Genomic DNA, 18,943 nt, shown 5'->3' on the forward strand with positions numbered 1-18,943 from the left:
GAAAGAGAGCGAGAGACACTACTGGCGCTAAGAAGGGACCTGTGGTTCTTCCAACAAGTCAGTCACATACTCGAGTATACGTTGGACGGAGACGTCGTTCACACTCGTTAACCGATACGCAATATCGAACACGGATATGTGTTTCGTAAGACATGTGCAAACTCGCGGTTGAATCACACGATACGTCCTTGAACGAGAATGCAAGTCTCTGAGATAGATAAGAAAGAAAAGCGAAATTAATTTTCCGCAGAATAGTTTGAAAGAAAAGACCACGAGATCGATTTATTCGATTTCTGTAGTAATGAGACGCGCGCATTTCGCGGTGAAATCGCTAGAATCTTGAGTGTGCCAAGTGAGAGAGAGTGTGCGCGTGCTTTGTTATATCGAGTGCATCGTATGCAGCTTGGAATGCAACCGCGTGCCGCGGTGTATTGCATACCACCGCGGAGTGCGCGATCACTGGCAGAAAAGGGAAAAGTATACTGTGGGGATTTCTAAATATGCGAGGTCGCGCCTTGAGGAGAACGGTTGTTTCGACTGTTTAAAATCACCGCGATTCGATCTTTTTTTTTTTTTTTTTTTTAACAGGCGTAGTGTCAATTAAATTTTTCTAACCGGTTAGCCTGGATTGATTGGACACTGCAATCATTACCTGCGACGCACGCAATCGAGGGTTCGTTATTACGTGATTACGTAAAAATGTCACGCGGAGAAATAACATAGCTCGCGAAATCGGAGAATTCAGATTGCACGCAAGAAATCCTCTAGAAAAAAAAAAAAGTTAGTTTTCTACCGCAATTTTTAATCTGCATGCAAATCGAATGGAGATTCTATTCACGAAGAGATAGCGACTGGGATATTGACAAAATATCTCAACAAGTTTATCTTTGTGCAGTGACATTTAATCTGAGCGTAAATTGAAAGAACATCTGATTAACCATGTGCATTCAAAAAAATTTCGAGTATTTTAAAGTAGAATAGGAATTATAAATCTAACATATATATATGCTAATAAAGTTACGTTTTCTCTTCGACATCCGATTCGAATATTAATGAAAAGAATTATCTATAGTTTGTATTCGGAAATTTCGTATTAGAATTCAGATTAAAATATCTTGGACAAAATCACCTTCACACTTTTCAATCCGTTTGAATATTTGCTATTTCAAGCGAATTTCTTCATCTGTAGTGGATCTTTCTGGATATATTTATCTATTAACTGTCGATTAGCTAAGTAAATTTTGTAAATCATATTTACGCATAATTAAATGAATATTTATTGACGTGAAGTTTATGCATCATCAGATCGGAATTTATCGATTTTGATTATCACGCAAGCTGAATTCGACGCGAGTATCGACTCTCCGTCGATAATCCCGACCTTTAAACATGTTTCAGACCAGGTTATCTTTCGCTGAACGCTAGATTAAATTCAAGCGTTGACGTAATACATGATCGCACTTAATCGCGAGGCAAGCCGCTTTGAAAAAAATGGCAGTCACGGTCTCGAAACGTCATGCGTCGTGTTATTTTTTTCTCCGGTCGATTGAAATATCGTGTCACGGCAATGACACGTGACACGATACAGGATGGTCGATCACCGCGTTGCTAACAGAAAAGTCGATTTGTGTTACTAAAAGCGTAAAGCAAAAAGTTCCATCGATATTTAAAAAATAATTATCTTTATTAAAATTAAAAATTCTAGCTGTATAAAACATTACAGCGGATAAAGAGATAAAATGAAGGAAAAGAGCAATAGGCAATTTACGCGAACATTAACTAAATCTTCTTGTTCTATTTAGAGATATTCTTTCGACGACAATTTCTTTGCAACGTGTAATTTTTTGCTCAGTCGTTCGTGTTCGGATTATTTCGTTAAATCGAAGCGCGACGTTTATCGGCCGTAAATGAAAACGTAACTTTGAGCAATTGGATTCTGTGGCAGCGGGATAGAACTGGTCGCTTCGCATTTCGTCGAAGCGACTCTCGTGTCTCTCCCGAGACAATCAAGTTTTCGGAACGCGAATAGTGTCGTTAGAACGTAACGCCGTAAACAACATGCCGAACGAGGATTGCTCGTCGTTTCCATCTGGATCACAAGCACGTATGTTGACGTTGATGGTGTAAGGGCCCCGATGATATGGGAGCCGGCAAAATGAATAGAGAGATTCCCAGCAGCACCCTCGCGACCCTGAGGGGGATCCTGGTGAGCTCATTGTCGAGGGAGAACCTCGGCCCTCACGACCTCCCCGTTCACGAGCACACGAGGCATCGACCGCCCAGAAAGGTGCACTTTCACGAAGGTAAACTGGAAATATAGCGCGATAACTTTTTTTCTCGATGATGGGGAAACATATTTTTCTGGGTAAACGTGCGCTATTTTTATACAGGATGATAAACAATTGCTTGATCTTTCTTCTGTAGATTTTGTGAGTCACACATGCATAGGCACGTATTAATATAAAAATATGTATTATTTTCTCACTCAAGATTCTGAAACAGCAGGCAATTTATATTCGAAACGATTTAAAGTTGTGCAAATCAAGACTAGATTATGCATTAAGTTCCCAACAATGAATGCATCCTCAAGTTGCATTCTCCCATCATGAGATCGCGCGATAATTTAAATATAAACGGAGGAAGCGGGCACGCCCAACGACCGACGACAATGTTGATCGACTGCATCGATCCCCATGCGATTTATGTACACCATAATCGTTATAGGATGAATATAACGAGCAGATTGAATCGTATCCCACGGCATCGATACGTGCGGATTTAAATAATTATACCAGTAGCAATCCGGGCAGGTAAGTGTGCGCGGTCTACGCGCGCGGAGCATCGATTTATTCTGTTAATAAACAATTTTAATTCGCTTGAAATGACGAAACTCTTGAAATCTCGACGATTGACTATGCATCGAGCGTTAAGTGGCGGCTCGCCTTCGCCGCACGCTTCAAGGATATCTTCCAGTTTTGCGCGTTTCGTTTACGAGAATGACATTGCGCGCATAACGTTCTTACTCAACTAGAGCAGTCGACAAAACGCGACAACGACGATTTTCTCTTAGACATAATTGATCCGCCCTAATGAATAGCAGCGCGACATAACGAGTTCCCGAGAGCATTTCACGACACAGATCTCGCCCGATTCACGGACGGACCTGTTAATTGCACAGAAATATCTATAATTCTCGGTGACGAGTCTTCGTTCTGTCGCACGGGAATGTCAGCGCAACGGGGAGCTCATTACGCCAAACCAGTAGTTTCAATATCCACTGTGTAATTTAGATGAAAATGTATTTCTTTCGGCATCCAATGTGGTATAGATATCAATCTATTACGCACTTTTTACGTAAATTAAAAACATATATTTCATATATTATAATATTTAGTCTAAACGTATCTAATCACATCCGATATTTTCGTTAAAAATTTCAAAGATCACAGAAAGAGAGATTGTATAATCGGCATATATTATAGCACGTGTTACGTACGTGAACGAATTTTCTCATCGGCGGAAACGCGCGCGTCTAAGACATATAAAAATAACGCAATTTTCTTACGAAGGGTGAGCAGAAACTCGCGCGGTCTACACCACATACGGGCGGCAATGATAAGAATCTCGCGACGCGTTTCTCGTTAAGCGCATTAAATGCGCTGCTTAGGAAGTATATAGCATCAGACTGCTGCACTGCCACTTTATAGCCGTTCTGGGAACGATCATTTCCTCGACGGCAGATCCCAGACAATTAACCGCCGCACGCCTGCTCCGTGACTAATAGAATCCGTTGATGTCACGCGCTGAAAAGTACGCGTTCTCAAACGGCGGATGTCGCGCAAACGTCGCGACGACGTTTGCGAGTCCTTCGACTCGAGTACCGAATGATGTTCGACCGAGAACCGATGCGATATAATTGGAGTGTCGTCACGTATTGTCGAAACGATTCGCACGTAAAGCTCAATGAGGAAACGTGAGATGCATCTCTTGAGGCACGTGACGGCACGCATCGATAAGACAATCGGGCGACGATTCGGAGATAAGAAAACGGCGTCCGGGATTCTCGAATCCTCCATTCATCGATTCAGCGAAATTCTTGATTGCAATTTTAAAATTTTTGATTGCGATTTTTGCGAGTAATGATTAATGCGTTATCACTCGTGAGCCTAATAGCAATTAGGCGAATTTGTGTGAGCAGGAAATGCCGCGAGGGTGGAAAAGGCCGTGCAATTGCAGGGTTCGGTAATTGTTAATTACGGGATAAATCAATCCACGTCCCAATTAATCGGTTTCATCGTTTGCGTTCACGCGACTCTGTCCTTCACCCGCATCATCTTGGTTAATTTACACGCGATCCCCGTGCAATGAAAATCATTTTCGAGAACCTCCCTGGTATGGAATGGTAGGGAGATTCTTCATTTCCGATTTGCATTTCCCGGAAAGACTCGCCGAGGGGCTGATTTTTCCTCGTTAACGTTACCATATGAAGCAATAATAATATCATATACAATAATAATAAAATATTATTACTAGAAATTATTTTTATAATTGGTTATACATATAAATGAAAAAAATATGCTAAATCCGATTACATTGCTTTTCAATAAAGTATACAAGAAATTTATATATATATATCATTATATCAATTTTTTTTTTAACGTATGTGCTGTTGCACTGATTGTAAGTTTTGTTTGCTAAAATTGAATGATCGGATAATGGTGAAATAAGAGGATCGGAAAATATTGACACGTGAGATTTCGTTTGAATCAATATTTAACATATAGTAACAAAATTTGGTAGATTATTGACAACGATGTATGCTCTCAACGTGTCTACATCGGATAAAGGTCAATATAGTTTTCATCACAGATCACTTATTGTCATCCTATATGGTTCATACATCAATATATCAATATATCCTAGCTTGAAACTGGAACAACCAATATCATTCTGTTCCTTAGAAATAAAAACAGATTTAATAGTTATAGTATGCTTATTATATGTTACAAGAGATGCTTTCTACGTTACGTACAAGTTATAGGGAAGATGTAAGTTGTGTTCAAACTCCGGACGTTTTAATATCTAATAAATTTCTATCTCTTGAGAAAATGTCGTATTATTCTCGAGAAACTGATATGTTACACCGGCAGTAACTATATTTTAGGAAAGAATTATTACTTTTACAGTATATGTTTTTTCCCATGCTCCGTTTTACGAGCAGCGTTTCACACTCTAGTGAAAATTTCGCGCATTCGAAGACTACTTTAGCGCTTCAAGAATATCTCTATCCGCATTGCGCCAAAACTTAGAACGTTCGCTATCGCGCGACATCGCATAAAATCTCAGCGTTCGATAATTATTATATAATAGACCTCATGTTCTCTCTTCTTCTGTTTCAGGTGAGTACCCCGTCATAAAGAGCCGCTATATGCATCATCCAGATAATCGCGGTATGTAGACTCGTAGAACGAATGAAACTACCATACACTGTGTTCGGTCATTCTCTTTAACACGACGTTTCATTTTATGCCATGCTTCAACAACAGTAACCCGACACAAACGCAAACCTATATTGCCTGATGGAGATCGACACCGGTAGAGTTTCTACGAGTTCAATAACTCGCAGTAATATAAAATTCGAATACGATAGTTTATTCGATAGTTTAAAGATTTTTTTTATTTTTATTGCATGAAATATAAATAAAAGATAATTCTTGTGCGTCTGTAGTATTAAAATTATATCATTTTTAATAAGTTTCGATTACTGTGTGCGTGTGTGTATGTATATATGCATGATGGTTAAAATAAATTTACGTTATCCGCTGACTCGCCAACGCAGAAATGCTTGAATAGCCTTTTAAAGACAAGATGTGATAAATTACGGCCGTAAATTAATACCCGAGATTAGAAGGAAATTTACATATCGAGACCCTCTATGGGAAACCCACGACGGTCACGCGATATTGCACTTCAACGCGCCTGCATTCTACCTATATTCCAACGCTCACGGGATATAAAGCAAGAATGATTGGTGTGCCATATTTCAGAGCCGCTTTATCGGCGAAGTCACCTTTTATGACATCGTTATCATTGCAATTTAGAGAGAGAAGAAGAAAGCTTTTTTTTAATCACTCTTCGAGGATACATACATGTTCAAAAGAGTTTAATCTGCGTTCAAAGTCGCAAATTACCAGGGCAAAACTTCGCATCTTATTATGCACTCGTTGCGCTTTTCATTCCTTCCGCGACGTGTCGAACAATGTTAAAGTAGTGCGAGAATATCATTAGGTAGGTCCTTTCCAAGACACTTTTGGTCAAAAGCAATACCTTGCCTCGAAAGGATGGTGTACGTGACAAGCAATTAATTCTGTACCCTTCGAATCTTCAGTCGAGAGTTTGCGAGAAAGTTCGTCGTGTATGTCGCCGATAGTTCGGGTCTTCCTTAATGAAGTCTTGAATACTAAAGAGAGTCAAAGAGGTTGTATGCCTCCTTGTTGGTGCATAATATTTTGTCAATTTTTTACGCAGAATTAAAAGAGTAGGAACAATATTGGACCGTAAATTTGAAACAAAATATAGGGGCAAATTTTTTTGAAAAATGAAGCCTGTTACGGACAAGAATCGACAAACCGAGGCACGAAATGGTGTCATCGACAAATGTGTCGATAAATATTGACTTTAAATCGAAGTATCGTTGACAATTGTCAAATGCACTAGTGAATAAATATAAATATGAATGATGTCAACGTGTTTTAATTTAATTGATTGCAAGTAATTCATTTTTGCGCCTGGAACGCAATTAAAGAAGATTAATTACTTATGTATATCAGTGTTTAAATTCATTATCACAGAATACCAAAGCTATTTAATACTTATTTTGAGCTACTTTTTCGATGAGTTCTACATTTCATTAAAATAAATTTGATTTATTTATTGATAAGACTCATTAATCAAGTATACATGTTTCCTTGCGATGTTCCAATTTTCAATGAATTCCTTGATAACGCACGTTTATCGCGTTTATAAGCAATTATCATTTTCCAGGTAACGAGCCAGCTCATGTTTTACGCGCTAAAATTTATAACACTTGCGACGGTAAATAGTGAGATTTAGATACTCTTATCGCGCTATCACAAATCGCAACATTTCGTATAATATCTACGACGTTGGAACAAATATCATTTCTTTCAACTTCACTAAATGGCTGTTTGCGAAACAATTTTCATCATCATCATTTACAATGCGACATAAATATTTTAATCCATATTAAGAGACTGGCTTTTAGATAGTTTTATAAAATATTCTATAATAACTTTGTTGTGTATTTAATACTTATGTCAATTCTTCCCATTCCATTATGTTATAAATGTTCATAAAAGTAATCGTAATGTTTGAAGATTGCAACTTCCGTGCTTAATCGGTTTTCGATATTTCACTCGTACGTTTATTTGATCGATTCGATCGATCGTTCAACATAACGATTGACATACTGATTGGCATGTATAAGAGAACCGTCTACAAACTAGCTTCAGATATAAACGTTATCGATATTCGGATAGAGTAGACTGTGGTATCCTATCTGTTTCCGCTGTGAATCTCGTCTCTCGATTCCGACGAGAAGATCTGAGTAAGACAATACGAGGATTCAACTGGGCTGGCTTTACGAAATAATATCGCGCGCCGTAAACGTGCTCCAAGAATATTTCATTAAATCGGTATTATTTGGGCAGGGATATATTTGATTTAGTGCGTTTGCAATAAATTATCGCGAAAAGGTTCACAATGCTATTCTTAGCAGAACACTTTTGTTCTCACGCGAATCATGCATGTACATAAGCGGCGAAGTGCAGGTTTTTAATGCAGAGGTATTAACTATAGCTGACACATAGAAGCTCACACTCTGGGAAAAAAACGCTTAATCCTTCTCTCGCGTAGATTACAGAGAAATATATTTTTCAAGAGCTTACTCTGGAACAGACAAACATGACAGCTAAAAGTTGCTGATTAAACGTATTGTATCATGAATAAAATGCATTATGATTTTTCTATTCATTATGTTTTTAACAATTTCCGATTTATTTATTTTTTTTTTATTTTCTTCAGGATGTGCGTTAGTCATTCTATAATTGTAATTCGGAGAAGTTTATTTATTTAAAACTTAATGTTTGAAATAAAAATATAATGTATTCAGCTTGTACGAAACTCCATTGTGGAATTAATGATGCAACGTATGAATATGTCAATCGACTGATCACATTCGGCACAACATTAACGGTGTCAGGACTCGAGCTAGATAAAGGGATCCGGGATCAGTGGTTCAGAACAATCCGCTCGATCCGTTTGTATTATAGCTCTCGATTTAAATACTGGCAGATCCAAACGATATTGTGTTCTCGTTTATGATTCACGAATTCTACGGATTGGCTGAATAGCGAGATTAAGATGCGCAAATGAAAATCGCTTCCATTCAAAACGCATTTACATCTCTTCGCTCTCTGCGATTATGTGCCACGACTGGAATAGTAATTAGAGTAACGTATTTAAAATAACGCGCGAGAAACAAGATTGTAGAGTTATATCAATTAGAAATTACTTACCGAAATAGTTAAATAAGTCGATAAGTTTGATGTGCCAGATGATTCAGAATTAATTTAAGTTTGTAATACAATTTGATCGTCAAAGTTATTTGAATTCTAGTTATATTCCTGGTATAATATTGGCACATGCATTTGTGCTGTAACATTATTCTAAACTGGACTACATGTTTAAATCTAATATTCAATTCACGCGTTTGTTATCTAAAAATGCGATTTTGCGACGTATATTTTATTATTATTCAACGGAGAACAACGAGAAAAATTCCAATTTTGTGGAAGAAGAATCCGAATAGACGAAAATATTCCTCCGTATTCTATTTTTGGGAATCGATGCGTAGCGAAAGTAACTCTTTCACAAGAACAAAAGGGCTATCCCGGTTGTAAGAATTGTAATCACGAGCGTATCGAAAAAATACCTCGGCTCATGAAAATCTATGCGAGATCCGTCACTATTTTTCCTCTCATTATTTTCTACGGTTGAGAATTAAAAATGCATGACATGTATGTAAAGTATATCGATATTTTTATACCAGTTAATGTTATTTTCATAATGAACTCATTTTTTTATAAACGCGAAAGAATGCCATTAACGGAGGAAATTAATTTTCGTGTAAATAGCAAAGAGCATGTTTTTTCGTTTTTGCAGTAGTTCACGGTTATTTTAATTGAATTCTCGCTCTGTTTTCTGCTAAATTTACGTTTGTTACACTTGTCGATGCTGCCGGTAGGGAGCCATTATTGCAATCCCGTTCATTGTAAAGACGAGACGAAAATTTAATTGAAAAAGTTACGTGCATTATCCAAGTAGAGAAAGAAAGAAAGAGGGAGATATGTGATAATTATATGAATGCCACAAAAATATCTTGAAAAATTTAATGTTGCATTTAATGCTCTTTTTATAGTAATATATAATATTAAAATTTTTTAATATTATTAATATTTTAAATATGTAATAAAAAAGTCTCATTTAATATCTATAGCTTTTAAAATTGCGCGAATATATCGGATAATGACACTACTCGTTCTTTGGCATCCGAGACACATGTCGTACACCTTTGTGATTCGAAAACACTCGATAACTCCGTCGAGATGGTCTACCGAAACCGACCACAATAGTGAAACAAAGGAAGCTATGGCATCGACAATATCTCGGTCGAATGAAAACGCCCGAATAAAAATGTCCCTCGATACACTTGACATAAATCTCAAACGCGATAAAAAGGTCACAGTAACGAACGATACCGAGCCGATCGTTAATGCCGTACACGAAACGCGCCATCGAGTTCATGAGGAAGTATTTCGATGGAATTTTTCCTACTTCCGGCGATTGAAATCTTACGAGCCGATATCCTGGAAATTTGATCGAGAGCGAGGGCATATTATTTTCATTACGCTTTCTTTAAAAGAATATTTTTACAGAGAATTTATCACAATATGTGCTAACAATTCTATTATTTTATATTTTTATTAGATTTATATTTTATTATTTAGAGTTAGAAATTATATTAAATTACTAAACATTCTCTTATAATATAATATTATATCAAAAAAATTTTCTCCATTACGTAAAATACATTAAACAATATAATGAAACCGTATTTATCTAAATCTCAATATCGTGTTAGATAAATATAAATTTTACAAGCATCTTATATGAAAAATTCCCAAACATGATATCACACACATTGTTGGTAAGAATATATTACTGATAACGCGGTTATGTGTGCTTGTTCTGGTTCAAGTTTTCGAATAATTTTTCTTCCTTGTGCAATAACTATATGTCTCGCGGAGATCATCGTCGAGTTTGCCATATCCGCGGCGGAAGTTTGTTGAAACTTCTGTCAAAAGTAATCTTCAGTTATGATGAAGCGATCCCCTTTCGCCAAAGATTACGATACGCTCTGCGGATTTTTACGTTAAAGATCGACTAGTCTAAACTTGGAAAAGTGATCAAACATTCGATCACTTTTTTCTGTTTCTAATCACGCACGTGTACACCATAATTTCGGTTACTTTAGCATCAGCGGATGAGTAAACTGTCTATTCTCCAAATCGTCTTATCTTAGCGAAAAAGAATTTTCTCTCTGCGGGAAAGCTCGTAGATCGTACTACAGCATCTGACGCGAGGAATCGTTTATTATTTACGCAGTCGGGGAGAACATTCGTTCTACTTCAATGCGACAGCAGCTGCAACTGCGTAGCATTCAGGTAATTTTTATATTTGACACTTTTCCGCTCAGTCCTCTTTCTCTCACATCGCTTTTCATATATTCTCTTTGCTCGTGTTATGAGAGATGTCAATTATTCGATGGCACCCTTCGGAAAAATAAACAAATGCGAAAAAATATCGTTGCCGTTATTTTTGTATCTTGAGCTCAAGGCTTTTAAAGGACACCTGATAATCCATTAATTCCAAAATTGCTTTATGCAATCAATTTCCATTTATCTACCAAAAATTTATCTATCAATCATTCGTGTTCAGTTCTTGGGCGTTTCCATGGTAAATAATGATCGTGCATTCACTTGCGGAACTGAATAATACATGAGAATAGAGTCTTCTCGGGAAATCAGCTTGCACGCAAGTTGATCCGTCGATCTACGTTCGTATTCCGAGTCCCGGTAGAAATCAAACGACAAAGACTCTCAAACTCTTGGGAATCTATAATTCAAGCTGAAGGAGATCTGTCACTAAACTTTTCGAAAAAGTCGTGTCGAAAACAGTTGTTTCAGATGACAGTCTCAGGACGAAAAAAAGGAAGAGTTACATATACACACGTATAATGAGATATTAAATAGTTTAATTTCATTCTATTGCATTCTTTCTTCGTCTTTTGAATGTCCAAGAATCGGCCGACGAAATCCCAACTTTACTAAATGAAATGCGAGCTGATACGTGCGTAGCTAATAATCGAGAATCCGACATCAGTCGATTCGCACGACTGCAAAAGCAACAGTGCATGTCGCCCTTCGGCGACCGTGCGAAAGATCGTGTGCGAGCAGTAAAAACAGAACACGAGAAAGGGGGAACCTGCTCCTGCGGAAGCTCGATATGCCGGGGATTAGCGAACGAGGATGACGTGAGGGCGCGGCGACGTGGATGGGCAGAGTGGATACAACGCCCCGTTCAATTGATTTTCATTTAGTGGAAGAATGTGATTTGAGCGGCGGCCAGTGGAATTTAGCGAAATTGACGAGAAGAGAAATGCGTGTTTTTAATTCGTTTAACCGTTAGGGAAAAGTTAATAAGAGAATGTGAAATATTTTTGCGCGAGAAATGTAAAAAGATTAAAGACTGAAGCACTGATAACGATATAGATCTAAATTTACGGACAGAATATAGCAATATTATTAATAATAATTTTGTTAAAAAAATATAGTAATATTATTAATTATAATTTTGTTAGATACCGCTGTCGCGCGCGTATATTATTTTTATCGCTATGTAATGCTGGTGATGGAATGGATATAATCGTCGAAGAAGCAAGTTTACGAGATTAAAATGGGATGAGAAACACAAAAGCATTTAAAGTGCTGGAAAGTGCTCCTTATTTTCCGGACTTTCTTCATGGCAATAACGAGAAACTCGAGATAAATCGCATTCACCGCCGATAGACATTTCCCCGGCGTTGAAATTAATCCTCGATAATTAACTTACTTCACTCCTGAGCACTCGTCTCCGATTCGACGATCATAAGACTCCGATAAGGACTCCAAACTTCTTACGAGGTTCGAAACTCGACGACTAATTCATCGATGAATGATGATTATATCATACAAGATTGCATAGCTCCTTTCCCGGCGCTTATATCTGTGGATACGGAAAAACTTTTCTAATTAAATAATATGTCTAGCGTCCAACGATGCAAAGATTACTAAAAAAATTTCATTAAATGACCTCAATCTTTTCTTTGAGAACTGAAAAACTTTTTTGTTATTTATTGAAATGTTATTAATTATTGAAGCGTTGAAGCATATTCATGTGTGTATTTTTCTTCAAAAAATAATTGCTTGTTATATTTTATTATATTTTACTCGCACCTAATAGAATATAATGTGTTAGCATTTTGTAAGAAAAAGCTAAATTAAATTTCTTTATAGTTTCATCTTGTATGCGTATATATGTACATATAAACCTTCATTTAAAAAAGAAGGAGAGATAGAATGTAATTTGTACGTACTACAATTCTGAGATAAGCATTAAAGCGACAAATTATAGCAATGTCTTCATAAATTAATACGACGCAAGAATATTACAGATGGTTTGGCATTTAAGAAAAATTCTTGTTCCAAAATTACGAAATATTCAACCTCAAACATTTCCAGTTTACTCAAGCGTTTGGAATAAAACTAATTGCCCTGAGCACAGATCGTCATCGTGTTATATCCGGTTGGGATGTAATTTTCTGGGCTGAGACAGAGAAAGATCGTGAGTAAAATCGTGTAGCCGGGGCCACCCTGGGGATTCCTTCGAGATGAGTAGGAAAACGGGAAAAGAGTGGCGACGCCGTCGGGATGTTTCTTGCGCGGTAGAAACGCCGGTTTCATGTGGCGCAAGAGATTTCCGATTAGTCTGGTTTCTCGAATTGGCCGTCTTCCCAGACGCGCCCGGAATTTCGGGGGAGACACGTACGCAGAACCGCGCCACGTCGCTCACGTCAGCAATGTCGATGATTTCGGGGGTTGACGTTCGGAAACACATCGCTCGGATGGACACGATAGAGTTTTGAAAAAAGCATAATCCCGAAATTCGAAAAGTAAGACGACGCTTTGAAAACATATGGATTTTTCGAAACTTTTCATATATAATAATATTTCGTAAAAAATAATATTTTGAATAACATCACTTCTGGAGATGTTACATTTTTATATTTCATAACGTTTTGCTTTTAGATCCATTTTCACGTTTATTACTTTGAGACTTTGAGTATAATTTTCATGCAATCTGTCATTTTTCCTCTTTCTGAATTTATGTGTAAGCTATCATGAAATAAAAGCCAGCTCGTAATCTTTTATTTATACGAGGTTATATTGACGTCTCGTTTACGTGTCGTAAAAACGAGAATAACGATTTAAAGGCGAATTTTATCGCGACGAGTTCACCGCGATAGAAATAACGTGATATCACGGACAATTTCCCCAAAAAGGGGAATATGTTTCTGTAAATCCGCACCGCGATATTCGCCATAATCCGTCAAGGAAATTGTCGAGAAACTCTCGAGCACGTTGCTACAGTGTCTCTTCAAGGTTATCGATCTTCAAGGACCACGTCGTGAACCGTAAAAATGGTCCACGAGAATTGCCAGCCCTTTTCTATCCTAAATCTTCACTTTGAGATCCCTTGAGGATTGACCCTCGAGGATCCCTGCGTTTTGCGTCCGACGTTCTGTAATGTCTTATGTCAGTTTCTTATCTTCAAACTGTTTCCAACTCGTCTAAAGGACCAAGCATGTACGAATACCTGACGTAACCTGACAGGACTTCGCAAAATTTTTATATAGGATTTAAATTCATACTATCAAAGTGTCGAGGCCCGAAATATCAATTTGGAGCTGTCGAACGATCGAGGTCACCTAATTCTCCGCCGAATCGCGATGATCGTCGGCGCGATACAAAACGCTGGCTCACGCGAAAGCGCTCGCTGACGGGGCAAAAACTCAAACGGCAAAATAATAAATTAAGCTCTCACGGTCGATCGGTGGCGAGTAAAGCCGAAGAGCCGGACGAGAGGGATGATGATGGTCGGAGGGAAGAAGGCAGAGGTCGAAGATCACGATGGAATTAGGCGGCACGGCCAAACCGACCGGAGGTGACGAGAACGCGCGCCGCTCCGCGATACAGAGGGTTGACCATTTCGGGAGAGGGTTGCAGGTGGTGGCGGTGGCTGATCGATGCAACAGCAGCGCCATCACCGCCAGCATTTCCACCCCCGTTTTCCCTTCGCCGCTTATATCCCGCGATTCCTCTTCCTTCCCGCCTTATCTCACGGTCACTCTTCCGGCTTCCTAGTTCCCTTCCTCTTTTACCCTCTCTGTCTTATCTGTCTTCTCCCTCCAAGTCTTCTCTCAGTATACTATACACACCGACTGAACGTATTGCCCCTCCATCCCTCCTGTGATCCTTTGCCCTTCCTCTTTTCCTATCCTCCGCATTCTCTCCAACGACTTCTTTCCAACCCCTCTCGTATCCTCGCGACGATGTACTACGCACGTACTAACCGAGCAACGTACATCGGACCTCCGCGGGGAGTCGGTGCAACCCTCTTCCGCGCGCGCCACCCTCCAGACGGGGGTCGTTCCGGCGTAAGCACCTCGCGCTGTTCTCTCGGCTATTTTGCAGGCTCAGTTCTCGCCTGGAGACCATCCGGTGCGCAGGTGATCCGGGAACCATCCATCTCGAACACCCGGGTTCGCTTGTCGCGATGGCGCGTCGGTTCACCACGAGGTGGACGCAAGACACACGCGTCCAGATCAAGGTGCTCTCCTTCCGTTCCTGCAATCATTTCCATCCTGCTCCGTTTCTATTGCGATCCGCTGCGGCTGGCTCGTTTTAATGCGGATAAGGTTTGATTATATCAACCTGCGATGGCGAAAACTTCCGTTGTCTTCTTCGTTTATTTCCATTTTAAGCCTGATAGCTTGACGAAGTTGAGAGCAAATCCAGTGTGATAAAAACGGTGCAATTTATATTTTGGAGATAGATGCTTGTGAATATGATGAAGCTAGGTTTTATAAGAAGAGTGTGCGCGTATTCGGTAGGTTAATTGTTTTATTTATGAAAGACAATGCGTCAATGTTAATTTTGAAAATGTATTATTTTATGATTATTTTTTGCCATCACTTTTGTTAAGTTACTCAATTCGATTTATGTTTCAATTTTTTCATGTTCTTTTACGTTGTGAGATCTCTGAAAATTTCATTTTATTAATCCAAACAAATATTAGAATGTTTTACGTAAGGTATAATTTACAAAATTATAGTCACGTGACTTCTGTCATGCATCTTTCTCTCTTAATTTTATTTGTTAAATTTATATATAAAATTTCCAAAGAAGCTTTATAAAACTCTACGATTGCGGGATAAACAAAAATACAGTTTGTATTGCTAATTTTTCCCGTTATTTTATTTTATTTATCAAAGATTAATCGATATATTTATGAGTTGTATTTATCTTTGCATTTTTTATAAAAAAAATTTTTTTATTGAATAAAGATGTATCAGAAATCCAGCTAGATTAAATTATTGTATGAAGGTAAGATACTTTACCTTATAGAATCTCGCATTTGAGAAAATGTAATATCTCAAACATCTTGCTATTACTGCGATCAAAATTACCTAGATCGATACAATTTCGAATATCAACAGCGACCTAATCTTGATCAAAGATTAGACAAGGATTAGATGATTCCGACGACTAATTGGTTAATTTCACAATTAATCCGATTAAACTTTGACCTTTCTCTCAAACCTCCTGCAATCAACACATCGATATCTTGTCACGTATCATTCGTTAGACACAGATTTTGAATCGTGTGTGAAGGTATACATATCAATTAATTTAATTATTACCAATCTTATTCGCTGGATAACTTTTTTCTTTTTTTAGTTTTTAACATTAAATATCTTAAGAGACTGCCATTTGATCGCCGACAAAATACTGCAATAGCACGGGAAGGATAAAGGTTATATCTTTTTTCAACGGCGTCGTAACGTCGTCCTTTCCTGAAAACTTTTTGTTTCCACCCTCGCAGTTTCTCTTTCCGTGGCTGACGATCGAACGTGTTTTGGCAGGCTCGATTTTCCGGAAAGCGACCGGATACCCGGGGCGTTCCAAATAAGATTCGTAATCAAAGTTTCGAGTTAAACCATTAAAATCGATTTCTGCCGACTTTCGCGCGTTAATCCATTCGAGAGAACTTATTTAAAATAAGATTGACGAGGGAGATTGGGATGTCAAGGACTGTAAAACGAAGAAATTATTTCCGCGTAAAAATTTGTTACGGAGCAATTCGATGAAAAATTATAGCTTTCCATTCATACCACTGATTTTGAAATTCTGGGAAAACTTGTCAAATAAATAGATTTTAATATATCAAGAGATATTCATCTTCCACATTAAAGCACGATATTTCATATAAGAATCAGAACTTTGTCATGCTGGATTAAGAAATAAAAATATCAATTACTTATATCAAATAATGATGAATAATGAAAATATAATGTATGTTTCTTGCTTAAAATATTAGAAAAAATTTAGAATTACATGTATGATAAAGATGAAAAAGATATTGATATTTCCAAACTATTATTTTTTTGATATGTTCAATCTTTTTTTTTTATAATTGAATCTCTTCGATTCAATCTAAAAATATAGCGCGAATGTAATTATTAAAATCTTTTCACATCCATTATAGTGATTCGCAAAAGCATTTAATGCAAAAGCCATATCCGATCGTCTAGGGAATAAAATTAATTCCGCTGTCTTTGTTTCATTATTCAATTCGGCTTATACTCGTCCTCGCCTCGGGGATGGCAATTAACATAATGAATTTTGGTCCTATCACACATGTCTCGCCATTTATCCTTCACGTTCAGAGCCCTAAGCACAAGTATTAAGTGAATGGCGATTCTCACGAAGCTCGTCGAATAATAGGTTTATCGTTAAATTAGAATTGCTCGTAGTGCCATGCTCGCGATAGCAGCTTTTGTCGGAGTTTATCTTTGCCGTCCGTTTGTTTCCGCCGAATATATATCGTTCTTGCACAAATGCCTTTCACTTTCGTCGCTCTAATTGTCCGTTTTATTCACGTCTGGAATGCGTTTTTCCAAAATCCTTTCGCGATTTTATTGACAATTTTATTTTGTTCATATAGTTATATTGTTCACGCATCGTAAATAACTTATCTAGACAGCGCCGTCACTCTGGCGTATTTACAGGCAGTTCCTCTCTCTGGCCGACGTAAAAAATAAAACGTATGCATTACGTATGCGTTGTAACATTTATGTTTATGTGAGTGAAAATGAGACTGTCTTTCCAGATGCCGGGAGAAATGACGCACCATTGTACCCACGCATGTCTGGCTCTGACAGAAGCTCAATGGTTCGTTTGCCGATCGGCAAGGCCGTTGGCGATTGCTTTCAACAAACATAGTTACTCGCCGCGACAAAGTCGGCTTCCGGTTTTCTCCCGCCATAACCGTATGAGGGATCACAAGTGTCAAAAGAAAATATTTAATATTTTTGTTAATGACAAGTCTCACGAGGCTTGCATCGTGCTTTCTTGATAAACTTTTCCTTGTACCTAAACCTAATCTGAGTTTGAAAGTCTAGATAATCATTAAAATCATTGAAATATTCAAGAGAAAATGTGAAAGTAAGCAATAGGTCTGGAGAACAGAATAAAATTAATTGATGCAAAGCACAAGCATTAATTAATTCGATGAATATTTTTTTATGAACTTGTTTCTCGAAGACGGACATGATAAACAATGAAAAGATATTTACTTCTTTAATATTTATAAAAGCAATAAAATTCTCTTCAGCGCGATTGGAAAATCATCGTATTGGGGCATTCTCATCCTGTTTTCTTCTTAATGGCCGATGCGGTTGGCAACGGTACAACGGATATTTGACGAAATTATGTGCATGCTAAGCGTGCGCTGGGATTTTTGCGCGCAGTTCATCGCGTGCAATGATAAATCATAAAGTTCTTCGAGCGGGAACGTAGACTATTTTTCCTCCGCGGAACCGCGTTTTCCTCTTCTTAAAATTTCTAATTCATTCTCTCATGAATACACACTGAAAATTTGTGCTTATCGCGTGGTAACGGAATGTGAGGTCCATCGCGAGAATATCGGTCATCCAGTATTTATCCGCGTTAAACGCAGCTGTACTGATAGCGCGAGGAAAACACATGATTCTGCATTTATCAAATGATTCTCTCATTAACGCATGTATTGACATTTCAAATAATCGATTGTGTGCCAGGCGGATAGATAAACGCACGATTCTGTAACACACGATTAATGTTCGAACATCCAGCTTAATAATCGAATACAATCTTTGCGGTATCGATTGAATCAATATTAATATGATATTATATTTGTTACGGTATTATATTGACAATTCTATATTGACGTGAACTATTAATTATTTTCTATTATTCGCTATCAATCTGAATCTAATCAAGATATAATCTTGTAGGTGTAAAAATATAGAAAGTTTTAAAAAATGCAAAATGATATCCTATGAGTGCGTGTGTGTGCTATTGAATACAACTCCATTTTTTCTAAAATCTTTATTGATAACTTTATCGATTGATCTAATGTATAATTATATTTTATATATATA

The 18,943-nt window shown here is 37.7% G+C and overlaps 1 protein-coding gene across 23 annotated transcripts in view; it reads left to right on the plus strand.

Moving 5' to 3' along the window:
* The window catches only part of LOC115242508 (MAP7 domain-containing protein 2-like), a 142,951-nt gene that overhangs the window by 79,201 nt on the left and 44,807 nt on the right, over positions 1-18,943 (plus strand). For 6 of the 23 annotated variants that reach the window (XM_029818845.1, XM_029818846.1, XM_029818848.1 and 3 more), the window contains exon 1: positions 14,938-15,069. The exons of 8 other annotated variants lie outside the window; for them this stretch is intronic. Coding sequence is in view for 9 of the 15 variants with exons in the window: in XM_029818853.1 (XP_029674713.1) it covers positions 2,141-2,303; positions 5,400-5,450 (214 nt within the window). In the remaining 6 variants the exon portion in view is untranslated. Of the gene's footprint in view, positions 1-56; positions 478-605; positions 2,304-5,399; positions 5,451-14,937; positions 15,070-18,943 lie in introns of those variants that run through there. 9 more of the 23 variants (XM_029818860.1, XM_029818867.1, XM_029818864.1 and 6 more) reach the window with 6 other exon arrangements.

The sequence above is a fragment of the Formica exsecta genome, unplaced genomic scaffold (assembly GCF_003651465.1).
Source record: "Formica exsecta isolate Colony F162 unplaced genomic scaffold, ASM365146v1 scaffold60, whole genome shotgun sequence".
In the NCBI taxonomy this organism is placed as follows: Eukaryota; Metazoa; Arthropoda; class Insecta; order Hymenoptera; family Formicidae; genus Formica; species Formica exsecta.